Below are 20,055 nucleotides of genomic sequence, written 5' to 3'. Positions count from 1 at the left end.
GGCTGCCTTCTGAAGCGGGGGCTGCAGGTTGGAGAGGCAGAGAGACGGTGTGCCCCCCCACCACCCGGCCAGCAGACACCCCCCCTCCCCCAGCTCCCTGAAAACTATTGTCGCTGCTGTTGACCCGGCCTCAGAGCCATAAATTTCCAGCCTCCACCCAGCAGTCATCAATCTGCCTCAGGGTTTTACATGGTCGGGGCACAGAAGGTGAGGGAGAGGGTTGGGGGCGGGCAGCGGACCAGATGTCTCCTGGGATCCTGAAGCTGCATCTCATTTCTGCCAGGCCAAGCAAATCCAGGGTATCAATCTGCTGCCTTGGGGGTCGGTGGGGAGGGATTGGGAGTTTCATCTGCAGGAGAGGGGACATGGAGAAAATACGTCTCAGCACGCCGGGCTTCTTGGCCCGATACTTTTATTTCTTTATTCCACGCCCCCGCCACCACCACCAAAACAGACCGAACCCACAGGTCGGAGCAGTGTCTTGGGCTGCTATTCCCATCATGCCTGCATGGGTCTGTTACTATTACAGGCTTTGTTTGGGTCACTGACCGAGCTGTGGGCTCTTCATCATCTTGGCCTGAAAACCTGTAATTCCCTTCCCCTTGGAAGGCAGAGGTCGGGCGGCTGAGCCAGTCATACTTTGAGTTCTGCTGTCACCTCCACTCCCCCAGTACCATAATGTCCATCTTCATGGAGAAACATCCAAAATGAAGAAAAGGGGGCCTTTCTTGAAGAGAGAGAGACAGCAAAACATCATCACCAAGTTGGGCATGCGTGCGGGGACACAGTCACAGCCCTACTCCTTCCACCAGGTGCCCCTGCGAGAAAGGGCCTTAGGAAGAATGGGCTCTTCGGGATTGGAATTGGGTCTGTCTTGGAGTAATTAAAGGAAAATGATTCTGTTAATCCAGTCATCAAGCCCCTGTGGCCTGGAGAGATGAGGGGTCCACATTGGTATTCCCTCCAGAACCTGTCCTTTCTCTGCACATTAGGAGTGCACTCTTGGCTTGCATTTTTGTTTTGTTTTGTTTTTAAATCATTGACCTTGTCTCCTGGTCTTTTTTAAAGACCAGCGGAAGACCCCCTTCCCCTGAATCAGAGCAGCTTTGGCGTGTGCAGGGAGCCTTGACCCTGGCCAGGCCCCCCAAAGCACGTGCCTGGCCCGGGTGCCCCAAGAGCCCGCCGCTTGGGGAATGAGATTTCAAAGTCTCCTTTTCAGAGCGCAAATCTGGGAGGCCTTATTCTTCCCTTCTCTGAAGAGCTGGAGAGGCCAGGGTTTCAAGGCGGCCTGGGTGTGCTGCCTTCTATAGGAGGCGAATTGCTGCTCATTTGTCAGGCAAAACAGATGTGGCGGGGAGACAACATCTATTTTCATAATTCGAAACAAATCTGGTGAGCCGCCTTCCTTTTCAGTGGGGCCCGCTCATGCAGAAAGCCCCACTCCCCAGCAGCATTTAGCAGAAATATTTATAGCTCGTTGGTTGAACTTGCTTTCCTCCGGGATGAGCTTGTTTCTGCCGGCGGCTGGGACCAGGACTGGGGACTCTCTGTAGGTAGTAGGTGCCCTTGCAGGAATTCAGGCATTTGGTTTTTGGTTTTGTTTTCACTTTAGAAAGGGGGGAGTGGGGGGGGGGTCCCAGCCAGTCAGAGCTCATCAGTAGGTCCTCTTGTCTTCCAAGCCTGGGGGCTGTTGGCTGAGGGGCTCTGTTTCCTGTCATTGGGGGGCGGGAGACAGATGGTGGCTGGGCTTGGAGAGACATTCCCCCGTCCTTCAAGCAAGGAGCTGGCTCCTCCCACACTCGGGAAGACCCAGGACCTGGGTTCCCAGTCGGTAGGGGCTTGTGCTTCAGTTTGCAAGGGAATTTGGGGGTCGTCCCCCCCATTTTATGGATGAGAACACTGAGGCTCAGAGAGCAGCAGTGTGCCTGAAGCCATGCAGTGAATTGATGGCAGAGGGGGTCCACCGCCTTGGAGACAAGGTCCAGAAATGACTCGGACTGCCAGATCCTGCTCGAACCTTCACCCCCGAGCAGAGCTGTTGTAACCTCTGACTAAATGCAGCTGCGTAAATGTGAATGTGCAGGTTACAACTGGGACAGAGGGCAGGCCCGGGTGTGGGGGAGAAGCCATTACCTGCTCACCCATTAGCTAGTGGAGCTCCTTGGTGACTGGGGAGGCTGGGAGCGAGTGAGATGCTTGCCCTCGAGGAGCTCGGACTCCAGTGGGGAGAGGACTGATGTGGTTTCAGATGCTGGAAGTGCCAGGGAGGAGGAGAAACGGGGTCCCATCAGCGTGCCTGGGGGTCGGTGGTTCTGGAGGCTCTCAGCGGCTGACACATACCCAGGACTTGAGGGGTGGGATGCAGATTGTGGGAAGCCCTGGGGCGGAGGGCCTCGGAGAGGGGAGCTGAGAGGGGCACCTCTTGGCGGGCTGCAGATCCTGGGGGAGGTGCTGCGCACACTTAGTCCCCTGATCTATAAGACAACGGTTGATCCAACTGTGTGGAAGTTTCTGGGACAGCTGTAAATGATACAGTTACGCAAGATGCGTCCGTCGGGGAACTGGGTGCAGGGTGTTTGGAGATCTTCCTGTTCAATTGCTTATAACTTACATAAATCTACAGTTATCTAGAAGAAAATTCCTTAAAAAGAAAGTGAGCTCCGGGAGGGCCCTTTTGCTTCTCGCTGCTGGGGCCACCCTTGTCGTCGCCACTCCAGACAGGAAAACCTCGGATCACTTCTCTCTCCTTGTCACCTGCAGTTCGTACGAGTGGGGTCTGGGGGCTCTGTTGCCCTGGCAAGAAGGAGGCCCAGGTGGGGGGTCGGGGTCCCTAGGAGTCTGGGGCAGGCCGCTGGTCTGGAGGGCGTGGGGGATCCCGGTGGCAGCGGAAACCTCTGGAAGCTACAGTTTCTCATGACCCCTGTGGGGGTTTCTCACCACCCCGAGATGGATGGCACACCCTGGGAAGTTGGCAGTGAATGCACCTCCTCTGCCCTGCTGGCACCTGGGCGGATAGGTCTGACCCATGGCAGCCCATGTCACGGGCCCGTCTGCACTAGAGCCTGGGGTGGACAGGGGAACGGGGCTCCCCGGCGCGGGGCTGGCGGGAAGCCTTTTAGCCAGAGGTCTGGCGGTGAAGGTAGCCCCGCCGAGTTCCGTAGCCGGTGGGAAGGTTGCCATCAGGGGCTCACCGGTGCCACCGCAGCTCTCCCGGAGACTGAAGGCACTTGGTCCCCAGGAGGGCCCTGAGCTGACAGCCTCCCGTGTATGTGGGTGAACGGGCTCCCGGATAGTGACTGCCCTTGGCACCAGACGCAGCAGCTGGGGTGTCACAAAGCCCGGTTTTCCTACAGGTGGATCGTCCCATCTCGGAAATCCTCCCCCGCTTTGCATGGATCGGAACCCCACAGATGGCTGGTTTTCTTCTCCTTTCTGCGGGGGGGGGGGGGGGCTGTACACAAGGTGTGCGTGGGCATGGGGCCTGCTGTTCTCGCTCATCCGTACTCTTCCATAAGCATCCATGAGGCGCCTACTGTGTGCCGGGTGCTTCTGCCGAGACCGGGCGCAGTTTGGCAGCTCCGGCCCGCAGAAAGGTACAGTTAGTGCCTTTCCCCAGATTCTGTGCTTTCAAATCCAGTTTTTAGGCTGGGTGGTTTTATTCGTCTTCAGAGCAGTCGCGTGGGATGGAAGTCGTTGCCACTATCTCTAGATGGGGTTCAAATTTGGACTCTCTTGGCGCCTGATGTTGCTTCTCAAGCGGGTCCGGGGCACTGGGTGCTGGCTGCCCTCCTTAGTCTCAGCACTGTTGACACTTGGGGGGATCATTCCGTCCCGCAGGGTGTCCCGGGCACTGTGGGTGTTTGGCAGCATCCCAGGCCCCGGACCCCCAAGATGCAGGTAGCACGCCCTCCCCGTTGGGACATCCCCAGATGCCTCAGGGCCTGCCCTTGAAGTCACTAAGCAAGGGTGGGCAGGCCTCTTCGTCTATTAGATCCAGGTGACGACAGGACACCCCACCATGGCTGGTTGGGGACCTTGAGTGATAAAACTCATCTAAAGCTGTTCGTGGAGCCCGGCAAAGCCGTGGCAGCTGAAACTGGTGTGTCTGATGGGCAGAAGTCCCTCTGTGCACTCATCGGACCAGGTTCCTGGGGCGTCAGGGGGGCTCCACACTGCCTGCTAGCACCCCCTTGTGAAGACAGGCAAGGCCCTGGCACCCACTCTCTGGGGGGAAGCCTCCTGCTGACCATGCTCGGGTACAGCGGAGCACCAGGCCCACGCCCAGGGGACCAGGAGGCTGCCCCCTGCTCCTGGCTTCACCAGGGTTGCTTTTTCTCTTTGATTTGTCCTCTTTTCATGCAACCCGCAGTGGGACTTCAGGCCGCTGCCTCCCGCAGAGATGGCTCCGGGGGTTTCTACACTACTGGTGTGCCTGGTGTCCCCCCCTCTTCTTCCCTCTTGGACTTACTCAGTTAAATATTAGGCTCCAGTGGTTTGCTTTGGCATCCCGGACTTCAGCTACGAGTTTGCTAGAACAAGGGGCCTGTCCACTAAAGGAGGGAAAGCCTGACAGAGATTGGTCGGTCCGAAGCAGGGCGCTTCTAAGAAATACGGAATCTTGCAGCCGGGGACCCACCCCCGAAGGACTGATTCAGTCTGGTGGATGTGGGGGATGCAGGGCTCAGGGGCTCACGCCTGCGGAGCTCCCACGACAGCTCTGATGCGTGGCCTTGTTCAGAACATCACATTGGACCATAGTATCTGAATCATTTGCACACTTGTTTTCTGCCTTGCCCGTGAACATGACACACAGTCCTACCTCAGGGCATTTGCACTGGTCATTTGTTCAGCCAGGTGTGTTCTTCCCCCAGCCCTCCCTGCCGTCAGGTCTCAGGTCACCCCGACACGCCATCCAGGGGACCGTCCTTCCCAGGCACTCTGCTCACCCCCCCTCGCCCGCCCTGCCTAATGCTGGGAGCGGTTGGTGCTTACTTGCATGTTTGCTCACCCATCCTTGGGCCCTGTAGGCGGCGTGAGCCCTGTGAGACCACACGTGTGCTTCTGGCCAGCTGGCACAGGGCTGATGTGGCCCTAGATGTGGAGGGACAGGCCTCAGCATTCCTGGCAGGCCCACTCCAGCTCAGTCCGGGTTTCCTGAGAAGACAGGTGAGCGGGCGAGCTGCCTTTCAGAAGACACTCAGGTGTCTTGGGAGATGCCTGTATAGCTGGAAGGTCCCTGCAGGTCCTGATGCCTCCGTGCTGGAAGGGGCCCCTGGCAGCCGTCACTGTCGCTGGTCATACACTGACACTTGACCTGGGGATGCGGTGACCCACTGAGACGTTGTATTGGGGATATTTGGTTATATTGGGGCTGCCATCATATTTTACGTTGGGAGAACCCAAGCTGCGCTCCTTCCCCTTGGCCAAGAAGCTGGAGGATCTTTGCCCTTTGCTAGGGGGAAGCCACTAGCAGCCGGTGCTTAGAGGTTATTTAAATTCTTTTTTCTTCGTTTCTAAATTTTAAATGGCATGTTTAGAATTTAATCTTCAAACCTGGGAGCCAGACCTGCAAGTTGAGAGATGACAGCCGAGAGATGGTTTCGTTTGGCTGGCTGCAGCCGCCAGATGGCAGATGCTGTGAGCGGGAGACGGAGGGAGGCCGGGAGAGGGGAGGCGGCTTCTGTTTCGGCTCTTACCCCCCCCCCCCCCCCCCCCCCAGCGCAGCAAAGCCCCCCCCTAGTGCCAGGCCTGGGCCACGCCCTGGGGATTCCCTTGGGACTTCTGGCCTTGCCCTCCGCCAGGGCAGTGCTAGAGCCCCAAAGGACAGGGTTCCCCCCCTTGTACTTTTCCCTTTTTAAGAAAACTTTTTGTCTTGATACAATTGTGGATTTGCAGCATTTGCAAGAAATAATCCGGAGAGCGCTCGTGAACGTGGCACGCGGCTTCCCCCGGTGGTAACGGTGTGCGGAGCTGAGGTACAGTATTTCAGCCCGTAGAGCTGCATTCGGTACACCCCGTCGACCTCACTGCCCTGTCCCCAGCTGACGTGCCTTCATCGGAGCGATGTGTGTGTGTGCACACACGTGTGTGCGTCGGGTGTGTTTAGCTCTGTGCTGTCTCATCACACGTGTAGGTTCCGGTGAGCCTGCCGCAGTCCAGATGCGAAACCGCCCCATCACGAGGACCCCCTCGTTCCTCCCTCTGTGGCCACCCCCACCTCCCACCCGTTCCGTCCCTAACCCGTGGTGGCACCCTGTCATCTCTTCGTCTCTGTAATGTGATTCTGAAACGTTACATAAAGGGAACCTTGTAGCGTGCGGCGTTTCTTGGCTCGGCTGGTTCTCCGAAGATCCTCCAGGTTGTCTCATGGATCTACAGTTCGCCCCTTTTCTCGGCCAGTGGCGTCCTTTGAGCTGGAGATGCCGCGATGAGGGGAGGGCGTCACCTGTTGAAGAGCAGCTGGGTGGGTCGCACTTTGGGGCCGTTACAAGGGCGATTGCTGTGAACACTCACGCATGGGTCTTCGAGCAAGCGCAAGTCTTCCTTTCTTGGGATCCAAGCCCAGGAGTGTGCAGCTGCGTCGTCGGCAGTTGCATGTGTAGGTGTGAAAGACCCTACCCTCCGTCCACACCCGCGCACCCTCTGGCCTCTGCGGAGAGGCTTCCGCAGGAGGACCTCGGACGTGAACGCCTTCCTGCTGCAGGTGGTCACTGTGGACCGTGCCCTGGGCCAGGCAGGGTGGTCGCCACTGGGGAGACTACAAGATGAGCATCAGCAAGGCCTCCTTGGGGAGCTTGCTTGCTGGTGAGTTGGGAGTCAGTGATCAGCAGGCAGGCACGTTCCTGAAGGAGAGAGTCGTTCATAGTAGCCAACACTCACACGGCGTTTCTACATGCCACGGGCTTTCTGGGTACCTTACGATTCTTGAACAGGCCAGTGTGGTGAGGCTGTCATTCACCGCATGGTGCAGGTGAAGAAGCAGAGGCAGAGAGAGCTAGAACGAGACAGAACTAGGAAAATCCAGGCCCTGTCCGTACACTGCATCGCCTCTTGTGGCCGACACAGGCCATCAGGGGATGCAGAGGTCAGAGGTGTTATGTATTTGGAATGGGGCATTTGGGAGGCCTCCTTGACATGGTAACATGGAAGGCCATGCGAAGATTCCAGGACAAAACTGCACATGCAAAGGTCCTGGGGTGGGAACAGGAAAGAGGCCAGTGTGGCTGGAGTATGGTGAATAAGGGAAGGAGGTGGGAGGTACAGAAAGGAAGCTGAGCCTCCGTAGGGTTCTAATCTGAGCGTGAGTCAGTACTTTGATCGATATTTTTAAAAATTGCTCTGGCTGCTGTATGCAGAATAGACTGGAGGAGGGGAGTCCGTGTGCCATGGAGGAAGTGGAGATACGGGGAGGACACGTAGGTGAAGTGAACCCTTTGGTCTTGAGGGACGACCCCTGGGTGTCCTGCAGCTGTGCCCTGAGAGGACAGAACCCCCCGCCAGCCACCCACCTTGGGTGTTTGTAGCCAGACCTTGGGCTGCCGTGGAGGTCTGTCTCCCGGTGGATTTTCGTGTTGTTCTCTTCCCCTGTCTCCACACTAGCTGTCATCATACAAATTGAATTTACGTGCTCAGCATCAGCCACTCCAGATCATTTAATAAATGAACACTGACATCTTCGTAGCCCTCATGCCTTGCCCAGTCCGGCGAGTGGCCTGCGTTTTAATCTAATGGGGGCCACCGTTTATTATGCTCTTGCTGGGTACCGGCTAGTGTTGGTAGAACTTCTGTACCTCTGCTAGCTCTGTTAGTCTGCACAAGCCTGGCCAAGTTATGCATTGTCCATCTTTCTGATGGGGGAAACTAAGGCACGTGGGCCAAGTGACCACTTACGGGCACCCACACAGTGTGTGGCAACGTCCGGATTTGAATCCAGAGCTGGACCACTCGGCCCCCACCGTGTTGCCACGTCCCTGTCTCGGAGGGCAGAAAAGGCACCTTGGGGAGCTCCTTGGTCCTACTTCGGTCTTCCCAGCTATTGGGATTTTCCTGCTTCTGGAAGGTGCTGTTTCAAAAGGAAATGATACGGAAGGTGGGAACAGCCTCACCTGTGGGGTGGGGATGGGAAGAGACGGCTGGTGTCGGGGAGGCTTGTAACTGCCCCAGGGAATGTGTTTTGACTGTCGCCTGAAAAAGAAAAAGGAAGAACTCGTCCCGAGTCACAGGGAGAGTTCTGGCAGATTTAGACCCCAGACTGTCTCCCTCCCTCTCTCACGTGTGCACGCGCGTGCACGCACGCACACGCACACACACACAGGAAACACAGACACCCCGGGACAAGCACAGAGGTGATCACAGACCGGAGGCCAGTCCATGGAGAATCTCAGCCACCCAGCCTCCCAGACCCTCAGAGAGAAGCAGGAGTTGACATTCGCTCTCCCACCTGCTTAGGGCGGGCTGGGGGGTGGGGTTGCCCTGCATGGGTGACGTCACTCTCCCCACGTGAGCTCCTCCCAGGCTCAGGCCCTGTCCAGCCATGTGGTCCATGCAGCAGACCACGGTCAGCGTGTCCAGCCTTATTTCCTAGAACCTCCCCGCAGGGCCCCGTGAAGTTGTGGTTCTGCCCCTGCCAGCCTCAGCTCCCTTGTCCTTAGCTTACGGGGACACGGCTCCAGGGCCGTCCTGGAGAGCTGCGAGAGGCGGCGGTGAGGTCCCAGAGACCGGGGTATGGGGCAGGTGACACAGCAGGTGCGCACTGTGCTGCCATCCCCTCCCGGTTAGAAGGCAGTAGGAGACTTCCGCTTCATCATCCGTTTATCCCACATAGAAGTCCAGCCAGGTTTTCCGGGAGCACGGATTCGAATTGTTCTGCCTCGGAAAGGACAAGGCAAGATAGGATTTCAGGCGCCTCCTGCCTGGGAGCAGCTCGGCTCCAGGTGGGCCTGGCACATGGTGGGGGCACAGGACATACGCACCACTTGAGAGAATGAATGGGAAAAGCCCCTGGTGTCCTGCATAGAGGTCGAGGCCCTGCTGCTGGCTGTCCTGTCCTGAAGGGGTGCCTGAGGGACGATGTGTCCCTCGGTCTGTCCCCAGCCCCCACCGCCGGACAGGTGCCGTCCTTAGCTGGTAGCAGAATTCACAGAATTCGCCTCACTTAGCTCCTCTACCTGGTGTCCTCTAGTCAGCTGGACTTGTTCTAACAAAATAACCACCGTCTGGGGGCTTGAACAGAAGTGTATTTTCTTTCTGTCCCGGAGGCAAGAAATCCAAGTTCAAGTTGCCAGCAAGTTCAGTTTCAGGGGGGAGCTTTTTTGCTGGCTGGTAGGCGGCCGCCGCCTGTGTGTCTTCGCACGGCCTCGTCCATGTGTGCTGTACAGGGAGGAAAAAGGAGCTCTCTGGTGCCCCTTCTTACGAGGACACTGATCCTGTAAACTCGGGCCTCTTCCCCATGACTTGCTGTAACCTTCCTTCCTTAGAGACCATCTCCAAATACAGCCACACTGGGAGTTAAGGCGTGGACCTAGGAATTGGGGGGAGACGGGATGGGGCACAGATAACCCAGTCCATAGCCCGAGGCCTCCTTCTGGTCCAAACAAAGAATTTGGGAAGCTGCTGAACACTGCGGGCTCTGTGGACTCTTGTGTTGGGAGTGGTCTCCATGGCAGGGTTTACCGGGAGCCATTCTTCCAGGGAATTCAGTTCCCAGGTTAGCTCCAGGAGGGAGCTTCCAGATGGCAGTGAGGGCCGAAGGTAGAGGAAAGAGAAAGGTGCTTGATGCATCCGGGTCTACACCTGGAGCCCCTGCCCGGCTCTGGAGGTCAGGCTCCTGGGTGCTCGGGTCCTAGATTCTTCGCTGCCTGAGAACCGTGGTGGCCCTGATGCCATCAGTCGGAGACATATGGTCCCAGGACAGTGGCCTGGACTTGGCAGCACAGTAGTAGGATGGGGAAGTTGTTCTGGGGCAGCCAGGGCTGGGCTTGACCTTGGCTATTGGGCTACCTCCCTGCCCTTGCCCTGGGTGAGACCCAGAATAGCTGGACCCCTGTAGTCTTGCAAGGAGGGAGCCGTTGACAAGTGGCCACAGACCAGTTGCAGTGTGGCCCCAGGTCCCGAGAGGTGCTTTTTGTCAGAGAGGCTTGGAAAGGGCGCCTGGCCTTCCTTCCCCTCCCCTGGGGCTGCCATCCCAGCTCCCGTCGGGAAACACCGGGCTCTTGAAAATCAGTAATTGAGAGAAACATCTGCTGGCTTTCAAGGAGCACACGGTGTCCCCCCGAGGGGCCAGGGCGAGCGGGAGTGGCGCTGTGAGCCGCACGTGGAAACACACAGACGGGCACGCGTGTGCCTGAGTTGTTTTTGTGTGTTAGGATTCTAAGAATTAAAATGATCAACGTTGACCATAAACCCGCAAGTGGTATAGAAGCACAAAGAAAAGAGCTCGGCTTCCCTCTTTCAGAAGTAGTCGTGTTAAATGATTTGATGATCATTCTCATTTTTTATGTGAAAGTGGGTCCGTATTATATCTGCTGCTCCTGTTTTAGGATTTCTCCTTAAGAAACTGCAAACATCCTTCCAGCATCAAACTTAGATCAGTGGTTTTCCACCCATTTTCTGCCCCTGCCCCCACCTCCCAGGGGACGTTGGGTGATGTCTGGAGGCATTTTTAGTTGCCACAACTTAGGGGTGATGGTGTTACTTGCCTCCAGTGGGGAGAGGGTGCTGCTAACACCCCCTGAGGCCCAGGACGACCGCCACCGCAAACAGTGTCCAGCTCAAGACGTCAGTCATGCCAAGGTTGAGAAACATGATGGTAGATTTATGTGTATTTTGAATGGCCCCGTTCGGTCCCATAATGTGAAGTCCCAAGGTTTGTTTGGTCTCTGATTGTTTGCTTTTTAAAAAGAAAAAAACAAAACAAAACCCTGCAGAGGTATCCTCGTACATACTTGCTCTCCGGCCTTCTGTGCCTGTTTCCGTTGGATGCAGTCCTGGAAGTTGAGCTTGCGGGGTTGCAGGGTAGCATGCGTCCTCCAAGAGGACTGTGGCCACCAGCACTACCGCCGGCAGACAGACTCACTCACCCGTGCGACCCATTCCCCACTTGCTCCCTGTTCTCTTCAATTAACAGAACGCGTTTGATTTATTCTAAATAACTTTCCGTGGCACTCCAACATGTCCAACGGCAGAAACCGTTTTCTCTCCGTGAATTCACTCCATTCTGCCAATAACTCTCGAACGGTGATTGATATTTTGCTGACAGTGGGTGTTTAAAGATGTTCGATGTCAGTGACAATAGAAAAAAAATCTCATTAGTTCTCTCCATTTGGATAATAGCGAAGAAAGATAAAAGGCACGGCTTTGTCTTTACTGAGTGAAGGAGCCGGGGGTCAGGAGGCTTTGCTGTCCCTGGGGTTTTCACGTGTGCTCTTAGCCCTGGGCCCCCCCATTGGGCAGCTGCAGCCTGTCTGAGGCCACCCCCAGAGGGTGACCTTGGGGCAAGGGGCACTGTTCCCCCTGGCCTGAGTGATCCTTCTGCAACTAGGACAGGATCCCATGCCAGTTAAGAGGAGACCTCCCCCCAGCAGGATATGTGGGTGGATTCGCGGCCACTGCAGGGACAAGGGTGTGCTTTTGACATGTGTATTGCCGAGGACAAGGGAGGTGGACCAGGCTCACACCTTTCCCTGGTCCTGGAGGCCACTTCAGCCTTCCATCACCTGGCGGACTCTCCCTCTTCCTCCCTGGTCACATGCACATCTGCACACAACACTTCCCTGCTGGGCATGTGCCCCTGCTCCCCACCCCCACCCCACTGCCAGGCTCCAGAGCACACCATGGTCTCCCACTGATTCTCACTTGTCTGGCTGCCCTCTGGCCAAGTGTGTCTCAGGATGGGCATCCAGGACTCTGCCCTAGACTCCCTCTCGCCCCCTCTGTGGGTCCTCCGCAGGGCAGCCATGCCTGGCCATCTTGTTCTGCAGGTGTCCTGCTGGTCCCCGGTCTGGGCAGACACAGCTGTCGCCCACAGACATACATATGTGTCCTAAGTTTCACTTTATTTTAAAATATATATGTTTGCTCTCTTTCAAACAAAAACAGACTCATCCTATCTAGTGGCTTCTCTTTCATCTGGCCGTCTTTGGTGCCAGTGTCCACAGATCTGGGGCTGTGGCTTCCTGGCGTTGTGTCGGCCCCTTGGGAGGACATGTAAGCGGTTCTTGGTGATTTTTGCCCTTCTGTGCAAACCTGCAGTGGCTGTCTGGACACTCACCTGTGCCCACGAGAACAAATGTGATCATTTATTCAGCATATTTCTTGTATACCGTATCATGGGAAGGTTCTAGGTGCTGGGGACAGGGCGTAAGCTGTCGTCTTGGGTGAGAGAGACCTAGTAGGGAGAGGCTGAAAGGAAGTGGTTAGATCACAAATAGCATGGCAGAGTAATGTTCTGATGAAAAGGAAAGCAGGCACAGGGCATAGGGTCCTGGGTCTTAGGGCTTCGGCAGAGTCCTGTTCCAGACAGGGTGCCCGGGGATACTCCCACAGGAAAGGACATAGCAGCAGAGGCTGGAAGGTAAGGAAGGAGCAAGTGTGTGCATGGGGGAAAGTGATCTTTCCCAGGTAACAGTAAGGGCACATGCAAAGGCCCTGAGGTGGGGCCGTGCTTGCTGGTTTTATTGACCGTGCGGTTAGAGCACTGTGAGAATGAGGGAGAGTCCCAGGAAAAATGGATGTGGAGGAGAGGGCTCAGAGTTGATACACCAGGTCGAGCGTTCACGCTTGAAAGTTCTGAGAGCTTGTCGGTTTCCCTCTACATCCGTGCTCCCCATTTTTGCCGTCCATGAACTATAGCGCTAGCCGGGGCGACCCACGTTGGTGAGCCTTCGCCAGCCACAGTGGAATCAGACAGCCCCAGCCCGGAGTGCGCGAGGAGTGGGGGCGGGCGTTCCCCAGGGCCCGCAGGCCTTGGTTCGACGGGTTCCCTCCTGGAATCATTGGCTCCAGGTCAGCGGGTGGAGGTCTTGCCACGGCCATGGGAAGAAGGGCCGAGGTGGTCCCTCTGTTTTTCTCCCAGATGAGGACATTGAGTGATTTGCCTGGAGTCACGGTAAATGGCAAGCCTGGGATTCGAACCCAGGAGTCGTTGGGTCAGACACGCTCGTAACCAGTCTTCTGGGATTTTATCATGACCGGGCGTGCAGGGAGCCCCAGCCCGTTTGCCCGCACTAGCCAGCGTGTGACTTTTCCTTGAGGCCACCAGACAGCACCAGACAGCATCACAAGGCTACGCGTTGGGCTAACGGGTGCCAGACGCCCGACTGCACGCTTGGCGCAGAGGAAGCACTTAGGAAGCGGTTCGGTCTGTTTTTAAAAACGAGAATACTGCCCTAGATTTGCTGCCCACCTCTCAAACCTCAAAAGAAAGATTCATTCCCCCCCCCCCCCATAAACAGTCTTACCTTAAGAAACAAATGTGCCATTGGGGGGTGTTTGAAATGGCACCAGGAGTGATCAGAAAGTTATTCCTTGGACGTCTGGTTCAATTTTATTTGACATTCTAGGTGGGGAGGGAGCTGGGTCCTTATTCAAATGCAGGGGGGGTCGTTGGGGGAGGGGGGCAGTAATGATGTGGCTGGAACCCCAGGCAGGCCAGGGCTCTGCTGAATGACAATGAAGCCCGCCCCAGTGGGTCTCATCCAGGCAGGTCTAACAAGATTAGATTTTCATAAATTTCAGACAGTGCCAATTCCTAATTCCTTGGTGTGCGGCCGCGAGGCCAGACAGGGCCGCCTGCACCAGCTGCTTGTTAACCAGGAAGCAAACTGGGTCCCCTCCACTGGGAGCAGACATGAGGGGGGTGGGGAGGGGGTGGCAGGGGGTCGTCTAGTCTGGAAACCTCCTGTGGGCTGGCGGGAGCCAGGTGGGCTGAGGTCCAGCTCCCAACTGCTACTCCTATGATTAATCAATCGAAAACTTGGTGACAGTCACACTCGCTTACTGGTACCTGTGCGGGGGGCGAGGGGTGGGGAAGGGGTGGGGAGCGTGTTCTCCTGCAGTGCTGTGTGTACAAATAGCATGTTTTCATCCAGTTCTGCACCCCATCTGCCAGGAAGTGTCCTGGGCTCCTGGGCTTTGTCCCGGTCAAGGCTCTGTCCACCGAGAACACAGGGCCATAAACTTGGTTGCGAAAGAATTTATCTTTACCTTAAGTAACCGGGTTAGGAGCACAGGCTCTAAACCACAGAGGCCTCGGCGGCCCCTGCCACGTGGTCACCGGTGGAAACCACGGATGTCCTATCAACTGAAATCTACCAGGTCCTGCTTAATGCCATACTGTCCCCGCGTCACAAAAATAATTCCGTATGCTCTCGCCATATCGCCAGTCTGGTGGAGAGTTTGATAACTGTTTTAAATATAATAGGCTTCCTTCTTAAGCCACAGTTTTATTTAATTTTAATTGGATTTTAATTTAAAGGCCATATTCTGAGAGAGCATCCTGGCTTCCCCGGTGGCCGGCGCTCCAGCTCAGGGAAAAGGAGAACCGGGCGCGGCGAGGATTCGGGGCCCTTCTCCCCCTCGGTTTCGGCAGGGCAGGTGCTGCAGCCCCGGGGGGCTGTTGTGGGAATTGAGAGAGGAAGTCCCCTTCCTGGCTGGCACTTGGCGATCCTATAGCAGTGGAAGAGATGGGAGCTGTTAGGGTCTGTGCTCGGTGCCATGAGAAGTGCCCAGAGCTCCCCTGAGTGCCTGGCGTGACCTTCCTGACTGTTCTGTGATTTTCCTCCACTTTAGGGAGGGAAAGGGGGGTGGGTGAGGTGGGTACCACCTGCCGCAGGTACTGGCCGCGTGGACCGCTTGGTGGGTGATGCTATGAGCTGTCCCGCCCCTGCCTGGCAACCGGATCCATTCCACATGAGCCCTTTGCCGGATCCGGGGTGTTGCTGAGCTGAAGGTCGGGCTCGGCACCGCGGGGTGTGGGGCCGCTGGCTGAACGGAGCCGTGAAGGCACGGCCTGGGAGTGCGGTCCTGGGGCTGTGGGTTGTGTGGCCTCTGGCCAGCCATCTCCTGTGTCCGCCTCCTTCTTGTGGTCCGTAGAGCAGGTGTGGAGGGTGAGCGTGTTTGTATCTGCTTCACAGAAGGATGGTGAGGCTTCACCAAGGTGATGCCCATGGGCGCATGGAGGGGGCACTGGTTGCACGCCGCCTCCGTCCGGGGTCAGGCGGGCTGGAAGAGGACCTGAGATGGGCATGCGGACATCTCAAAGTGACTGCGTCTGTCTCTGGAGGAGAAGACAAAAGGGAGGGTCGGGCTACTCGGAGGAGGCAGACGAGCCTGTTAATTTGAAATTATTCACCAGGAAAGAAGACGCTAAATTAAATTAGAGTGACCTTACTTTGCATGCAGAAGATGGGCTTGGCCACCCCCGAGAGCCTGCCGCGTCTATCACCCACCCCAAGGGGGAGATTAGAAAGAAAAATGGCAGAGCCGCTCTCCATGCCCTCCCCATAGCAAGCAGGCCTGATGCCCAGAACACGATGAGGGAAATGTGTTTCTTTCCCAACGGCTCCTGTTGGCGGCCAGGCCCTTGGAGCGGGAGCAGGGCAGGTGCTCCTGAGCCCCTCGTGGCCTAGTGTCTGGCTGTCCCCTGGGGTGACCATATTGGACTGACCTCGCTTCCAACCCCCACCCTGCGGCAGAGGCCAGTCGGGTGCACCTGGCCGGGCAGTCGGCCGGGCAAACCTCAGCATCTCTAGCGCATCGGCCTGTTTGAGGGGTGTCAGCGGTTGTGACATGGGGACAGGAGCCCGCTGTGTCCTGTCCCTTCGGAGCTCTTAAGTTGACTGCATCTCCCCGATGGCGGGTCGTCCCTGGGGCTCTCGGAGGTCCGCATATCCAGGATCACTCGGGGAGCTGGCAGGTGCTCGGGGTGTGCGGAGGGGAAACTGAGGAATGCTTTGGGAGAGCTGCAGGAATTTAGTAGAATGAGATGGCCACGGAGGCTCGGGGTTGAAGGCCCATCTCGGCTCTCCTAGGTCTGGGCATCCTTCTGCCCTGCGTCTCCATCTACTCGTCCATGTGGGGAGGCGGGTCCATGCGGCAGTCTTCACCATTGGGATCATAGTAAGGCTCCAGGGACTGTGCTGAGGTGGGGCTCTTGACCAGCCCGTTCGCCCCCTCTTGCTCCGCCCTCCTCTGTCTGTGACCTGGCTTTGGGCGTGACTCCTGAGGTTACAAGAGACTCGAAAGCCAGGGAGGGGGGCGGGCAGTGGGAGGAGCCACCCCTCTGAGCTCGGCGCTGGGCCTCTGGTCTGTGTGCAGGTAGAGGGGACGTCTGTCAGACTGAAGGAGCTGAGGCGTCGTCCGCGTGGCCCCCGGTCTGCCCTTAGCAGCCGAGTCCCTAGCAGCGAGTCCCTCGGGCTCCTGAGTGGCTGGAAATCCCCAGGCCACTGCCCTGCAGGCTTCAGCCTGCCTAGGGCTTTCAAACTCTTCTAAAAAAGAAAAGAAAACAAAACCAAACTCCTGAATGTGTTGCCAGTTAACGGCCCGGGGGCGCGGGAGCTTCATAGACCGTTCCTGGTTCTGGAGATATCGGGAGGTGTGGCCGCACGCAGCCGGCTTGCCTGCGGCACCGACCTGTTCCGTGCCTGGGGTTTCCACGAGTCGCGCCTGCCTAGGGAGAGGAGGCGGAGGCTTGGTTCGGGGTGCCCGCCTGGACGGGGGACAGGTGCAGGAGCCTGAGCTGCCCAGCGGGGCCCGGCAGACAGCACAAGCCGGTAGAAAGGAGGCAGCCGCCACCCGCAGCTCTGTGTCCTTGGTGGGGGGGTGATGGCGGGGTTGGGGGCACACATGGCCCGCAGTGGGCCTCCTCTCCAACAGGTGCTTTCCTGGCGCCTTTGCTAGAGAAGCGGGTTGTGTCCCCCCAAAGGTGGTGTCTCCTGGAAGAAGCACCCTGAGGGGAAGTGCACGGAGGTGCTGTCAGCGGGACCAGATCCCCTCACCCCACGGCCAGGGCCAACACAGCCAGCCCAGAGGTGTGCCCTGCCTTACGGGTTGTGTGAACCAGCTGCTGGCTGGGGGCCTCCTCTGGACCCTTCCGTGCCCCCTACCCACCCATGCCGCTGGGTCTGGGGATGGGCTGGGCCTGGAAGATCCGGCCCAGCCCTGCTTAGCGCTCTCTGTGTGGGCTTATAGGTTTGGGCTTCCCTTGTTTTGCTGTCCAGGGATGATAGGAACCCCCCATTAATCACAGTCACGGAGGGAGTGCTGAGTGCCAAGCATCTCATCTACACACAGCCACCCGGGGCCCGTAGCCTCCTTTGACCTGGGGAAGCTGGGATGGGCCGGGTGGTGAGGTCCAGGCTGGCGCCCGGTGGGCCCAGGACGCTTGATGCAGCTGGGGCAGGGCTTAGGGGCCCTCGGGGTCCCCCTCCTCTTCTGGGCCTACACCCAGGCCTTTGGCTTCCAGAATGTAGCCTAGAAATCAGTCATGGCTTCTCTTTTTCTGAGTTTTCCTGCCCTTCAGCCTTGTGCGTTTCCGGGGGTTTGTGGCCCAGGGCCCGGCGTCGTCACATTCATGGTTTTAGGAGTGTTGTGCTCCTTTCTGGGGGTGATTCTCTCCCAGGAATCCAGGAATGTGTTCTCCTGCCCTTTTGGCCTGGGCTGGTGGGGTCAGGAGAGCTGTGGAGGGCTTGTCCACCCCCACGGGCATGCCCGGGCCTCACCCGCTGCCCCTTTGCCATCCGGCTGCCTCAGCTGTCTCTCCATGGGAAGGGCCGGGGCCTGGGGTTAGGACAAGGACAGCCGGCCGCACACCTCCCTTGTCCAGGCTGGTGCGGACAGGTCCTTGGAGACAGCAGGGGGAGGAGGCAGAGGGGAACCCACCACCCTGATCCTGGCCGGGGTGAAGAGTGCATGGGGCTGAGGGAGGGGCCTCGTCGGCCCCTCTGAGGAGGGAGGGCGTGGGGGTTGCACAAAGCAGGCCTGTGTGTCCCCTGAATGGACAGCTTTATCCAGGGCCCTAACAGACAGGGCCCTGCCCTAGGGAGCCAGACCAGACTGCCCAGGCGCCGGACCAGCCTGTCTTGGGGAGGCAGGGGGTGTGGCCGCCGTTGCTGGGTCCGAGGGCCTGCCCGCCCTCCTGCAGGAAAGTGAGGGTGTCCCTCCAGTGGTTCCATCCAGGCCTGCCCGATCTGCTCCCGGGCAGGGCCTCAGCCTTCTCAGCTCCCAGGATCTGTCTCCCCAGAGTCCCTGGCCAGGTCGCCCTCCCTCCGGGGCTCTCCAGAGCAAGAGGGGACGAGGTCCCACCTGGGAACCAGAGACAAGGCCCAGGCTCCAGGTCGAATTCCTGGGCGCACAGAGGTCGTCCAGTGGACGGTTGCGTGGGAGGAGCCAGCAGCTTAGGACCCTTGGGCTGAGAGTCTGTCACTGGATCTCTGGACCCTGCTGTCCTTGCCTATGAGATAGGATGATGGAAATGTCCCAGACGCACACGCAGCCCTGGACAGGGATTCTCAACGCTGCAGCGTGGACCCGTCGTTCTTCGTCATGAGGTACCCTGGGCACGGCAGGAGGTCCTGGCCACCAGATGCCTGGAGCGCCCGGTGTGACAGTCGCCAGTGTGCCGAGAAATTGCCACGTGTCCCCTGGTGGGCAGACTCACGCAGCTCGATGATAGCAAGGGTGTGAGCAGTGGACAGCAGTGCAGCTGGGCCAACACAGAATGTGGCTTGAGAAGGTGGTGCCCTGGGGACCTTCGTGGGAGGAAGGGGGTGGCCAGGGCTTTGGAAAGGATGTTGGGGTGGGGGCTTCTGTGTGGAGAACAGTAACGTTCCCACATAGGACGCATTGCTTCTCCGGCCGGAAGCCGCAGGGAAACTAAAGCAGGAGGGTCTGGCCCTCGCAGGGCTGGAGTTTGGGTAGGTCCAGCAGAGCGGCCAGAGCCCTTGACACAGCTGTACCTCATGCTGCCTGTTGCTTTCCACTCCTGCACCCGCCACTAGCCCGACTCCCCCACCCCCCTGCTGCCTGCCCCCACTCCTCCCTCCGCCACCCGCCTCAACCCCCCCAGCTGCAGTTCGCCTGTCTTGGAGGAGGAAGAGCTGAGTCAGTGGCCCTGAGCTTGAACCTATGCCCTGGGGAGCCGTCAGCTAATTGCTTGTTAGCCATGGGTGTGGGGGGATTGTGCCCCGGTGGGCAGCTGCCCACCGTGGCCTGGGGGAGGCTGGCAGGGCTTGGTCCTGGCACTGCTGGCTGCTGCCCTGTGTGTCGTGTCACCACCCAGATCCGAGGCGGGACCGGGTGATTGGCGTCGCGCCCGCTGCTGGGGGGCTCTGCTGGCTCCGACCGCGGCCAGCTGCTGAGCCGCCTCGACATGGACCCGCACGAGTCAGCAGAAACCGCCCCGGCTCTGGCAGGATCAAAATAACCTTCTTCCTTTTCCAGCACTTGAGGGTTTTTCCGCCTTCGAGGGGAAAAAACAAAACAACACCAAAAAAAGGGGGGGGGGGAAGAAAAGAGAAAAAGAAAGGAGACTGGCAGCATATGCAGCCCCAGGACGTAGTTTTTCTGAAGCGTCTCTCTGGAGAGCTGGGGGGCTGGGGGCGTCTGCACACGGTCCTGTCCTGTTGTGAGTGTGGGGTGTGTGTGATAAATGTGTGTGTGTGGGTGTGTGTGGGGTGTGTGTGGGTGGGTTATCTGTTTATATGTATTTTGGGGAAGGTGTGTGTGAGTGTTGGGGTGTGGGGGTGTGTGTGTGAGTGTTGGTGTGTGTGTGTGAGTGCTGGGGTGTGCATGTGTTGGGGTGTGTGTATGTGATTTGGTGTGTATGTTTGAAGCTGTGTGTGAGATAGTGTTCAGGTGTGTGAGTGTTGGGGTGTGTGTGTGTGTTGGGGGTGTGTGTTGGTGTGTGTTTGTGGTTCAGTGTCCATGTGTGTTGGGGTGTGCTTGTGTCCGTTTGTGAGTGTGAGGGGGTGTGTGTGTGTGTGTGTCCATGTGTGGGTGTTAGACGGGTGTTGGGGTGTGTATGTGATTCGATGTGTGCGTGTCCGTGTATGAGAGTTT

At 57.9% G+C, this 20,055-nt stretch overlaps 1 protein-coding gene across 3 annotated transcripts in view; it reads left to right on the top strand.

The window, feature by feature from the left end:
• PMEPA1 (prostate transmembrane protein, androgen induced 1) overlaps window positions 1-20,055 on the top strand; it is a 51,674-nt gene that overhangs the window by 24,086 nt on the left and 7,533 nt on the right. The window contains exon 1 of one of the 3 annotated variants that reach the window (XM_059407293.1): window positions 19,522-19,621. The exons of the other annotated variants lie outside the window; for them this stretch is intronic. Coding sequence (XP_059263276.1) covers window positions 19,537-19,621 — 85 coding nt within the window. The 5' untranslated portion in view covers window positions 19,522-19,536. Of the gene's footprint in view, window positions 1-19,521; window positions 19,622-20,055 lie in introns of those variants that run through there. 3 annotated transcript variants of the gene reach the window in all.

The sequence above is a fragment of the Mustela nigripes genome, chromosome 7 (assembly GCF_022355385.1).
Source record: "Mustela nigripes isolate SB6536 chromosome 7, MUSNIG.SB6536, whole genome shotgun sequence".
NCBI classification, from domain to species: Eukaryota; Metazoa; Chordata; class Mammalia; order Carnivora; family Mustelidae; genus Mustela; species Mustela nigripes.
This window is presented reverse-complemented; position numbering and strand designations above follow the sequence as displayed.